The sequence below is a fragment of the Sesamum indicum genome, linkage group LG1 (assembly GCF_026168435.1).
Source record: "Sesamum indicum cultivar Baizhima isolate 11 linkage group LG1, ASM2616843v1, whole genome shotgun sequence".
In the NCBI taxonomy this organism is placed as follows: Eukaryota; Viridiplantae; Streptophyta; class Magnoliopsida; order Lamiales; family Pedaliaceae; genus Sesamum; species Sesamum indicum.
This window is the reverse complement of record NC_142657.1, coordinates 8,536,336-8,548,518: the sequence shown is the minus strand read 5'-3', so window position 1 is coordinate 8,548,518 and position 12,183 is coordinate 8,536,336. Positions and strand designations below refer to the sequence as shown.

Genomic DNA, 12,183 nt, shown 5'->3' with positions numbered 1-12,183 from the left:
ATTTCTATAGTATCAAATAAGGAGTACCACACAACTACTTCCCTTAGGTTGAAGTAAACAAGTCCACCGAATAAGTATCATACATCCCCTTGGAAAGCAACTACACCTTCCCCTATCTTCCCCTTATTGATCCAAACAAATAAGTAAATTTCTGTACAACATCTTACTTTTCCTCAAACAGATACCAACTTGGAGGCCACATTTAACTCACACTGTGTGATGGGGAAAAGAATAATTGTAGTAATATGAATATATTCTACCACAAGCAATAAAGTAAAACTAGAAGTCCCCATAATTAAGGTGAAGACAACAAGGGACTGTTCAGCAATACTAGTGGACAAGAGATCAAGCAGTATGTAAGAGAGAGAGGGAGATGAGAACATACTTTCACAGTCTTAATGTTGCGTCTTCCCTCTTCATTTTTCTCTTTAGATTTCAAATCATGAGATGGATTAGGCTGTCATCAAACAAAAGTAAGCACATCAGTCTTAGCAAGTGCAAGTCAACAACACAATTCTATCATTCTACATACAACAAGATGATTACAAAGATGTCCTAGAATGGGCTGCAAAAAGAGAAATGACAAGCACACAAGATAGATCAGAAGACTAATTTTTATGCCCATCCTCACACACCAAGCACAACACCCAAACAACTTACCGCGAAAAGTCTGCTATTAACTGCCTCCGCATGTCGTACAAGAATCTTCGTGATCTTCAGTTCGTGCACTACAACAAGACAATAAAAGGTGCCATTAGGAAACAAGACAATGAAAGGTGCCGTTAAGAGGAACTAATCGTATTTTTTGGTTATTCTTTGGTCGTTTAAAGCTTTAAAAGACACTTGACTACTCAACAGTCAAAATAGTTATAATATTGAAAAAGTATGGCCAAGGAAAGAGCAATTTTAGGATTCACAATGAAAAACAGCGACAATTTACTTTTTCTGAACAACTGACAATATTTAACTTGACAAGCATTTACAAGTGGTAGTAACTTCAGAACTAACCCAACCAAATGTAAAAGAAAATTAGATTTAATTGGGCCAAAAATGCTTTTTCAGCCAAAACCAAGTGTGAACATACATATTATCGGAGAAGCATCAGATATTGATAGCTTTCCAAAGTCAAGCGGCGGCGACTTTAATGGAATCTCGTGAATTTCCAACCTATACTCAAAAGTATCCAACATTTTAAATCTTCAATCTTTATAAGAAGACACTGAAATCGAAAACAAAAAACATTGGTACTTACAAAAGGCATTGATGGCAAACTGAAAGCTTTTCATTTAACCCTAAAAATAACTGGGCGTGTCCATGCTCAGCGCACCCAACGACCTCTCCGCCATGAAGGTGATTTGAATCAATTTTCAAGGTTCAGTTTATGAGTTACAGAAGCCAATGCAGACGACAGAGGTCATGAACTCTCCATGCTGTCAATTGAAAGATTTTCACATATGCACTCTTAGAAATAGCACAATCGGTTTTCACATATCATTCTTTAACATATGACATAAGCACATTTCTCCGTTGATAAAGACGACCACAATAGTTTCCACATTTTTACAATTACTCTTTCTGCAGAGAGCGAATTTAAGCAGTTAGGATTAACTCCACCCTCAGCGTTTTGGATGAGAAAAATATTGATAACCTGACACCCATATGGACAAGAAGAAGAGTAAAGTAGTATGTGATACCTAAAGACTTCTCTTGATCCCATTAGTGAAATAATTATTAGTAACACAAATAAAGAGGCACATGATAGACAACATTAAGTATAAGACATGCTATCTCTGAACTTTAGACTAAATTCCACCAAGCACAATAACACAACTGAATTTGCCGCCTATAACTTACCTTACGCTCCTTCCCATGAAATTGGGGTAACTTAACATCGACAATCCATGCAATAAGATCCTTCCCAATCACTTGAAAAAGTGCATGCATAGGAGCACTAAAATATATCTTATCAGATTCCACACACAAAAACCATTCTTGACCTCAAGCATGTCTTGATCCAAACGCAAGAATTATCCAAGTAGCAATTCTCAAATTTCGTTTCATGTCACTCAAGTATATCCCCTACACTAATATGACTTAATAGTTTAAGAAGAGATAGCAATATTGAGAACAAGCACTTGTAGCACAACATTCAACACGCAGGTATCCCATTGACTTCATCAAAACCAAATGAAACAAGTCTCAACACTCTCACAAGGGTTCTCACAACGATGTCATTGTAATCACTCATAACATAAGGTGTTGAAGAATTCGGGTTTCACTCAAGTCAATACATAGAATGCCATTACCATAGGCTTGCTTGTGAATCAAATCTCCACCACGAACAAAATGCAAATTAATGCATGAATCAAAGGGTCTTTCGATCGGTTGTAATGGGGCTTAGGACAAGGTGTGGCAAAAGATAGGTCGAACTTTGGCTTATGAATTCAAAGGCACGATGCCAACCTAGTTGCTTATCCTTCCAGCGCATTTTCGTTCGACTTAATTCAAGTGCTTTGAACAGTCAAAACACGTGAAATTCTTATGTTTATTGCATCTCCTGCATCTTTTCCTCCTTTTCTTTTTCCCCCTTCTTTTTTCCACCGTTTCACCATTCTTCTTCTCCTTTTTTTTTTTCTTTTCCTCCATCTTTTTTGTAATCTTTTCTTTTTTCTCCTTTTTTTTCCTCTGTTTCATCATTTTTCTTCTCTTTTTTTCCCATTTTCTCCTTTTTTTTCTTTTCCTTCTTTTGTTTTCTCTCTATTCATTACTTTTCTTCTCTTTTGTTTTTTTTCAATTTTCACTTTCCATTTTTTTTCCTTTCCCTTAGGGCTAACGATGCATCGGTGTATGCAGCTTGAATACATTAACTCACTTCCATGTCAACTTAAAAGCAACCAAGCCAACACCATGCCCTTGAATGGGTTCAATGTCACTTTAGGAAATAACCAAAAAGGGGATAGTCAAGCTTATAACGTGGTTTAACCAAGAAAAGAAAAGCAAAGGCTCAAATGAGTTTTTCTATGGGTGAATTCAAGGTAGGCTCTGTTCAAGTCAATGGGTTTTTCCTAAGTGCCCTTATCACTTTCATACACCAATCTAACAAGAATGTGGTCTCAAAATGTATTACACAAGCAAGTTCTAGAATGGACAGACTAAGTTTGACGCCCTCAATCAAAATAAATATAGAAGCACTATTGAAATGGAAGTGCTTTGGCCCAAAAGCTCACACAAAGGGTTTTTGTGTTGATTCTTGAACATTGTTAATTTGATGCAGTCAATGGAACATAGTTAACACAATTTTCTTTTTTTTTTTTGGGTTTTTTTAATATGCCACAAGCGTCCGTTTCTCTTACTTATCTCGACTTAAACCAAAATTCCTATTAATCTAAGGGATATCACAAGATGACAATCTGAAAATTCAGCAACTACCACAAAATAATTCACATATTTTTCTCAAGACACACTAACTTCATTAACAAGTTGGTGTTCAATAAAACTTTTCAGCCACCAGAGAAAAAATTTCACATCCCACACATCCACATTCCACACATTAATATGAATTTCAACTTTCAGATTTCCAGCAACACAACCAATTTCGCAAGAATCGTGCTACAATGACTATCCAACCACGTTCCCAAAAACCAATCAAACCACAAAGAACAACATAGCTCTCCCCACAACAAGCACATGCATGATGCATTGTCCTCAATCTATGCACAGAAACCCACTCAAACAATGGAACGAAAAGTAAAAAGGGAAGAGAACACGTCCCTGAAAATTGGGATGGTGTCAAGAACGGGGGTTGTATGGTCTGAGCTAGTAACTGTCTCCACATCTTGTACCACAAAAAATCGCAGCACATTAAATGTATGGTCTGAGCTATTAACTGTCTCCACATCTCGTACAAGAATCTTCTTGGTGTTCAGTTCCTTGACTACAACATGACAATAAAAGGGACCGTTATGAGAAATTACTCATATCCTTTGGTGGTCTAAAGCTTTAAAAGACAAATCCTTGACTGCTCAACACTACACTCAAAAGAGTTATAATATAGAAAAACTATGGCCAAGAAAACATCATTTTAGGATTCACAAATGCAAGACAGTAGTAATTTACTATGACTACCATTACATTGCATGGTACTGTCCAACACCCGCATAACTAGAATCTCTAATGGACTCTTTGGCACACAATTATTGCAGGTAATACTGTTCAGCCTTCCACCCTCTCCCTTGTGCTTGCAATTGGCAAGATCTCACAAGAGAAAGCCCACAAAATAGAAGTAGTAAAGCAATATATACTTTTATTTCATTGTAATTACTGCACAAGAAAATTAATTTGATGTACTAACTATTATTTTTCCTATCTCCATTTCAAAGTTTCGCACATGAAAGAAATTGAGGTTGGTCTTAAAATGGATTGGACACTACATCCATGCATAAACAGATGCCAAGAAACATAATGGATTCATCTCCACCAGGTTTCTATATAATCAAGTGAAAGAGTGCATACTAGTGTATAATGCTAACAATAATATAATCTATCAAATTAGCAAAGCTAATTCAAAACAAAACTCACATGCACTCTAACTTCCCAGGATTAACAAAACACCCATCATGGTTTATAGTCGAGTTTCTAAATTCAGCAAATGGCCAGCAAAGGCTTGGTCATATAACAGATGGTCATGCATCTCATAATATTATAGACATCAACATGCTTTCCAAATATCAAAGGTGAAAATTAGACTCCAAACAAATCAACCTGACACCACCCATTTTTTCAGAGATCCAACCAGGAACATTGAGCTTTACATCCATCCTTGCACCTGCAATGCTATGTCCCTGCCTCTTAATCGATTCTGAAAATCAACAATTAACATGACTTAGTTGAAGAAGGCAAATTAGTCTCAGTTCTGCCAGAGATCAATATATACCTGCATTCTTGCCTCGCTTTGAGAAACAAACTGCTTAAAACACTTCTGCTCGGACAATTGAACATCTTGAAGAACATGGTTGACCTACAGTTGACAGTTTCAACAACCGAATCAATCAATCTCCAGCGGTTTCTAAGAAATTTAATAAGGAAAGCGACAGTTGAGGACCAAAGCATGTTTCCAAATCGAGCTTTGACAGTTAGTTTCATTAGAGAATAACACAACCTACCATTCAATTCAATAAGACCAAAACTAGAACACAAGGCAACAGTACAAAACAAGAACACATAGAGGACCACGCCCTGACAAGCATAAGATGTTAACTTATCAGTTTGTCCCCTTTCTTAAACCTTATAATATATAGAGAAGTGCACCATGCTTAAAAAGGACATGAACAAAAGGAATAAATATAAATATGCACACAAGTACCTGTATAAAAAGTGACTAGTATTCCCCCAAGTAGATATTAGGTATACATAAACATGAGAGATGCACAAGAAATACACCAAACTAAATGAACGGAAATAGATATAAAGTTATAAACACGAGTACATTGCATGGAATGAGAGAAGGAACTCCAATAGGTACCTTGGATCATGGCTTAGTCATAGTAAACTACACAAACTATTTATTTAAAAATTCTGGCTTATAAGTATCAACACTTTTCAACCTACCAAAACACTCTTCAACTACGCCATGACCCAGTATACCTAGAGTCATGGCTTAGTCACCTTAGACTATACAAACTATTTATGTAAAAAGATTGGCTTGCAAGTATCATCACTTTCCACCTACCTAGACATAGTTCAAAGGAATCTTACACAAATTCATTTAAACATCATGATAACAATGTTATGGCCCTCCACCAACTTGAAGAGTGACAATGGTGGGGTCGAAATTCGCATGTAATTAAATTACAAAGAAAAATACCAGAATTACCAGGGTAAATAAATCTCCAACACGTTCTGACATAGCTTTGCTCCGAACAATTATATGGCTACAGGGCTCCTCCTTCCCTCGAACTGATGGTGTGAAAGGATATACTGATATCCCACCAGCTTTTCTTCCAATTAATTGGTTCAGTTGTACAAAATCCAAACCTTTAGTACCCATCTCCAACAATGACTAGCTGTTGACACAACATATCATATCAATTTAATGTTAGATTTGATGATGAGAGTTACCATTAAACTACTAAAGCCAACAGAAAACAAAACCAATTATCTTCAGTATATCACATGAGGTTCTATTTCTTGAAAACTAAATCTCCATTACAAGACTGGTAACAACCTTAAGTTTCTACAATTATTAGACATGTCCTTAACAATGGCATTCTAAGCACAAAAAAAACAAATTAATATCCCTGGGTTTCTTTCTTCAAATATTACAGCATAAAGATTTCAAAGCTGTTGTGGTTTTTTCTTAAGTATGTACACTTTCTTCATACTAAAACAAATGGACATTGGTAGCCTTCAGACATTATGCTTTATTCAGCCATTGATGGATGTTTGTGTATACTCACGCTATAGACTAATAACAAAAAGATGTGGGATTAACACATTTTGCTCCGTTCAATATTCACAGAGGGTGCAGAATAGCTTTCAACTTTTTAAATTCAAGAGAGAAACAATAAAAAATGTAGTCTCGAATAAGTTTAAGCCGAGCCTCAGTCTAAACAGCTTGGGTTGTAGTTGACTTTGGAGGTAATATGCATGGGCACTACAGACTTATGTACGGTATTTATTGATGGGATGGTGGTTTAGCACATATTCAATAACCAAGAAAGTACTAAAAGTTCAATTTACGATAAATTAACATTGTAAAATAAAAACAAAAATCCAACATTATCATAATTGCACCAAATAATAAGCAATAACCGAACAAAATTGACAATCATGGTTTTTTTATCAATCGATAAAATATTAAATTTGCTAGCACAGCTTCATCTTTAAGATGTACCTACTATACTTCTTCCAAAACTACACATTCACATACAAAACTATCAATAAATTTTAAAATTCAAACTGAACCAATGAGAGAGGATGAGAGATACTTTGAATTGAGAAACTGGCTGTAAATGCCGTGCAGCACTCGCTTCTCAGCTTCTGAAACTGATGATTTAGGCATTTAGCCTTGGATGCCATGGACTCCAGAAGAGCAACCGTGATAATAGGCATCTTTCCAGTTCCACTGCCATCTTCCCTATCCAAGAGCAAATGAACTACTTCAAGTTGTGTGCCAGAAAGAAGTGCTTGAAGGTCCGCTCCACTAAAGCCTTTAGTCCTGTGAGATATAGCTTTCCAAGTTAACATTACTGGCCATTGGTAACTGCATGGAAACAGTCCAATTACTAATTATGAAACATATGAATAATTGCAAATATTTTTCTTACTAATGATATATCATCTAGCAAGCACTGCAAAGATTAATAAAGAAAATACACCTGGTATCTTGCAGATTACTAATCAAGAGTTACAGACTTAGATTTCCAATCAATCACTCACTAAGACGTCTTGCTTTTCTAAAGAAAATAAAACAAACAATGACCTGAAACTCGCAATGCTAGCAATTGAAGACAAAGGCTAGATGAAATTATAGTTCACGTAGAGATGTCAAGTTAAAAAATCATTTCCACGTCGTGATTATTGTCAGTGACCCTCTTACCTATTGCAAAGGGCCGTCATAATTATCTGGACAATAAAACTACTCAGCACGATCTCAACCATGGTTTTTCCCTTTCATTTACTTCATTTTACTTGTTCTTAGAATGGGAAGAAGCAACAGAGAAAGAAACAAACAAAATGAAGTTCATTTATCTTCAAAGGGAGAATTAGAATGACCTTTGCATTGTTCCATATTTTCAATTCATAATTTAACAATAAAACAACGCAATAAACCAAGATAAAATGAAATATGAGCCAAGGTACAGTCACATTCTGAAGATGGGCAAGATGTAGTTTCAAGAGGACTTAGTTCAATTTTAAGTTAATACTTAATGCAGGGCAATCTCTTCTTCAGGCACTGCACCAGCATGACTGATAGTGATAGTGATTGAAATGCCATCCTATATATTACAATATTCAACATCACAAATATATATAAGCTTTTAAAATAGCACTTCTTATTCTTGTATACACACTAAAAGAACATATTTACGGCAAGGCATCTAAGTATAGGGCCACAGCAATCCCCTTACTGGACCAATTCCCTCGCCCCCTCCCGGCAAGCATATTACAACCCTATAAACACACAAGAACCGAGCAAACCCAGCAACACGTCATATAATAAAATGAGTGAAGGGTATGAGGTGCTAAGTTTTAAGCGATTGAGGAGCTCAGGAAAATAGAGTGGAAGAGCCGACTAACCTAAAATTTTAAAAAAATGGACTATTGTTCAAGAAATCTGAAATTTATTTGCCTCGACACCCTCAACCCCCACTATTGTGTATTTATAAGGTTCCAGGTGTTGCGACGGAACAACAACATCCACCAATTCCAAGATATTAATTCAAACATATGTCAACATGGAACAAGACAAATGTCAAAACCTGTAGAGTTCTTAAACTATTTGATTGACAACAAAGTTCGTTTCCTCAAAAGAAGAAAGACTTTAGAACGTATGTCGGTTTCTATCAACTTATGCTTAGTTTAATTCATTTATACAAAGAGAAAACCTGCATTGGTAATAGCTTTAGTAGAAAAGCAGATACATAACAACAATCTACCTTTGGTAACCACTTCCAACTCCAGCTCTTAAGATCATTCCAAGAAACAAGAAGTCTAGCAAGTGGATCAAGGAATCTAACCCCCACTGGCCTCAGTCGAAGTGTCCAATGTAGAAAGGGGAAAGGAGCAAAAAAGTGGAGACGTTGCAGTCCTGCCGAAGACCGGTGGAGAAAGCCGGGGGATGGTCCGAAAAGAGTCGTGGGGTGAGGGGACTCCAATGTTGGCGCTGGTCGCCGGCAACAGTGACGGACGGAGAGAAATTGAGCAGATTGGTTGTAAAAGGGGGTTTGTGTTGCAGTCTAAAGACGCGCGTGCGGGCGCGTGGGTGGTGGGAAAATGATGGAGTTGGGCGGCGACGGGCCGCCGGAACAGAAGTGGGTCTCCGGCAGTGGTCGCTTGCCAAAGTGCTTGGAAGTGAAAGATCAATTTTGTTGATGATGGAAGAGAAAGAGGGGAAAAACCCCTTTACTAGAGAGAAGAAATGTACACTTCCCAGAAACCCAATTGCGGAGAATCAATAACACAAAGGAAAATATTATTTCTTTTTTATCTCTTTATTTCTTGTTTTAAATCTATAATTTTCTGTTCCTTTCTTTCAAATTTTTTAATTCAATTTTTAGTAACAATTGCACAATTTCAACTTTATATAGCTTTTTGCGTGAAATTATTTTACATTAACATCATATTTTCAGTGAGAATACGTACATCATATTTTCAGTGAGAATACGTAAAAAAAAATACTTTTTTACTTTAATTATTATTTTAGAATTTTAAATTAAAAATTAAAAATTGAAGTATAAACAAACAGGCTGCATATTTCAGAGACCAAATACAATAGAAGGGTTTTGGGGGTAGCTGATCATATCTTCACAGTAAATTACCAAATAAAACAATATTTGAGCTGGAGCTCATCACTTTCAATCTTACCCAAACTGACTAAAAAAAAGGAATATCACCAATAACGTCTATTGGAAGATTCGTTACAACAAAGTATGACATCTTTTTCTGAATATTAAATTACTAAAAGATCCATTGAATTCTAAAAACCATCATATCTGTCAATTGTGTTTCACATATACTTGGTGTGCAAATTAGTTTTAAAATAAAAAATATGCTTTTCAATATTTAATTCAAGTATCACATACATTTGGCATGTAAACTATTTCAGAACAATTCATGCTTTTCAAAAATTCTTACACTCCATGTTTCCTGATAATCTGCAGTGTCACAACATTACCCACTAAATGTATTAAAACTCATGCACTATGCCTGATCAACCCACAAATTCAGAGCATATGATCTATTATCCTGGCGGTTCTATTACCTAGATCCAAACTAGACCCCACTATTAGCTGACCTTATCCTGCCCATCCTATGCGAGAGTATGGAAGAACTCCTTAATAAGCCTGCATCTACAGTGCAAAGCAGATCAAAGATACATGTGAAACGAAGATACAGAAATCTTCTCAGCAGCTTAAATTTTCTTAAGCCTAAATAAATCATTATTCACTTAGTATTCTCGCATGCTAATCAAAAACTCACGAAACAATCACAATACCTCAAGAAAAGCTTTTAACAAGGACTTGTAAACTACTAATCCTTTTAGAGCTTTTCATTTTGGTGTGCATATTGTTTTTCCTTGTCCTTTTGAAGGAAACATGGAAGATCCCACAGCAAAGGGATTATGACCACAAAGAGATTAGAAACACAAATATATTTCTGGAGAAATTAAACAAAATAGAACTCAGACCACCTTGAGCAACTTATCATATGAATTCAGAACATAATTTCTTTTGCTAATTATGCACCACTTCTGTCCCACAAGGTTGGTCTGGCATTTTATGTTAGTTCATTGCAAATGTTCTATACTTGGATATAAAGCCATTTATCATTAAATCTAAAGGCACCATCTGAATTTTCCAAACCACCATGCAGAAAAGGCAGTATGTGTTCACACAAATCATGATATGGTACAGACCTCAATTTGAAGAACCCGGCCAATTGCTGCTTCTGACTCATTCCAGTTCATCTGTGAACAAAGCCCATTTCTTCCCCCAGCTCGCCAATCAAGAAGGCCAAGAAGAACTTCCACAAGACCAACCCTACAACAATTATATGCCATGTTACTATTGCATGACACAGAGAACATGCAACAGTAATTTTATCAGGATGCATATCCCAATAATATTCTAAAAACAGACTCAATCACCCACCCATATCTTAGCCCAGGTGACAGATAATTGCATGTTGTGGGCCGAAAATTACTTTGTATCTAGTAAATACTAATTGCATGATTTGCATTACTTATGCACCCATCTTAGAAAATTTATCATGAAAACACAGATGAATTTATGCGCATTGTTGTTTCATTAACCACGTCAGCACATTTCATTGCATAACAATTCTACAACTTAGGGTCTAAAGAGATATTGATGCTCACTTGAGACCCTGTGCAACAAGTGCATCTCTTGCTCGATTCCCTGCAACTACAACACGCTTTAAGGTTTCAAGAGCTAGGATGCTTCCACCTTGCCAACCAATCGCGTTCGACAGAAGTGGAACTACCTGAAGAAAAAGCTCATCAGAACAATACCAAACTTAGCAACAGATGTTTAATCAGATAAACACATCTTTTGTATGATATTTTCTTGGAGGGGAAAAAGGGGGGGCCTGCTTAAAACCACAGCATATCTGGGGTGTCCCAATACTAGTGGCTGCCATAGCTTCTGCACAAGTGGTGCTACCTGCAAGCTAATGTAGAACACGTAAACAATTAAGGCGAACTCGCTCCGGAGGAGTTTGTGAATTTTGTTGCGACGAACCATCCTCAGATACATAGGTTTCTGAAGCTATTGTTTCTCTGCTTGCTCCATGGGCTACTGCAGACACAAGTTTGGGCACATAACCAAGATATCCAACATGATCTGCAAGAGCGGGGTACATCCTGAGTAAAGAGACCGGAGCAGCAGAAAGAAGTAGAGGAAGTTCAGTGTCAACAGCTTGGCCATCATATTGTGAGGCGGCAACTGATGTAAGGTACTGATCCAGCAGCCCTTCAAGAAATCTCTTGGGATTTCTAAGTGGAAATTTGGGATCTTTCAGGAATAACCTAACATAGATCCCTCCAACCTAGACAGCAATACATGATTTAAGTCATTAAACAGAATAAGCGTTCTTTAGAACATCCATGTAATCAATCAAAAACAAAAGAGTACATCTGCAGCACACAGCAGTTATACCTGAGGTTCATTTCTCATCTCCTGTTGGCCAGAGGCCTGCTCAGGTACATCCCAATCAACAACACGTCCTTTCACATGTTCACGGTACAGATCCGAAGCCATAGTTGCTATTTGTGCAGACAATGATGCAGCCATTGCTGGAGTCCAAACTAGTTCAGGAGTTTTGTTGTTTGTTCAAGAGCAATCACAACTGCTTCACCAGGACCATCCCTGATTACCGAGACAAGGAAATCTTGCCAGACTTATCGCCACTCTAGGCCCATGCATAGTCTGGCCAACAAGCTTC

General features: G+C 36.8%; 1 protein-coding gene across 1 annotated transcript; it reads right to left on the bottom strand.

The window, feature by feature from the left end:
• Positions 1-7,054: 7,054 nt before the first annotated feature.
• Positions 7,055-11,970, bottom strand: LOC148789433 (dnaJ homolog subfamily C GRV2-like). Its single transcript, XM_088885431.1, has 5 exons — positions 11,898-11,970; positions 11,403-11,787; positions 11,099-11,223; positions 10,637-10,760; positions 7,055-7,261 (listed from the first exon to the last, which is right to left on the bottom strand). The coding sequence occupies exons 2-5, from the start codon at positions 11,493-11,495 to the stop codon at positions 7,211-7,213; spliced, it is 393 nt and encodes a 130-aa protein (XP_088741557.1). The 5' UTR covers positions 11,496-11,787; positions 11,898-11,970; the 3' UTR covers positions 7,055-7,210.
• Positions 11,971-12,183: the final 213 nt, after the last annotated feature.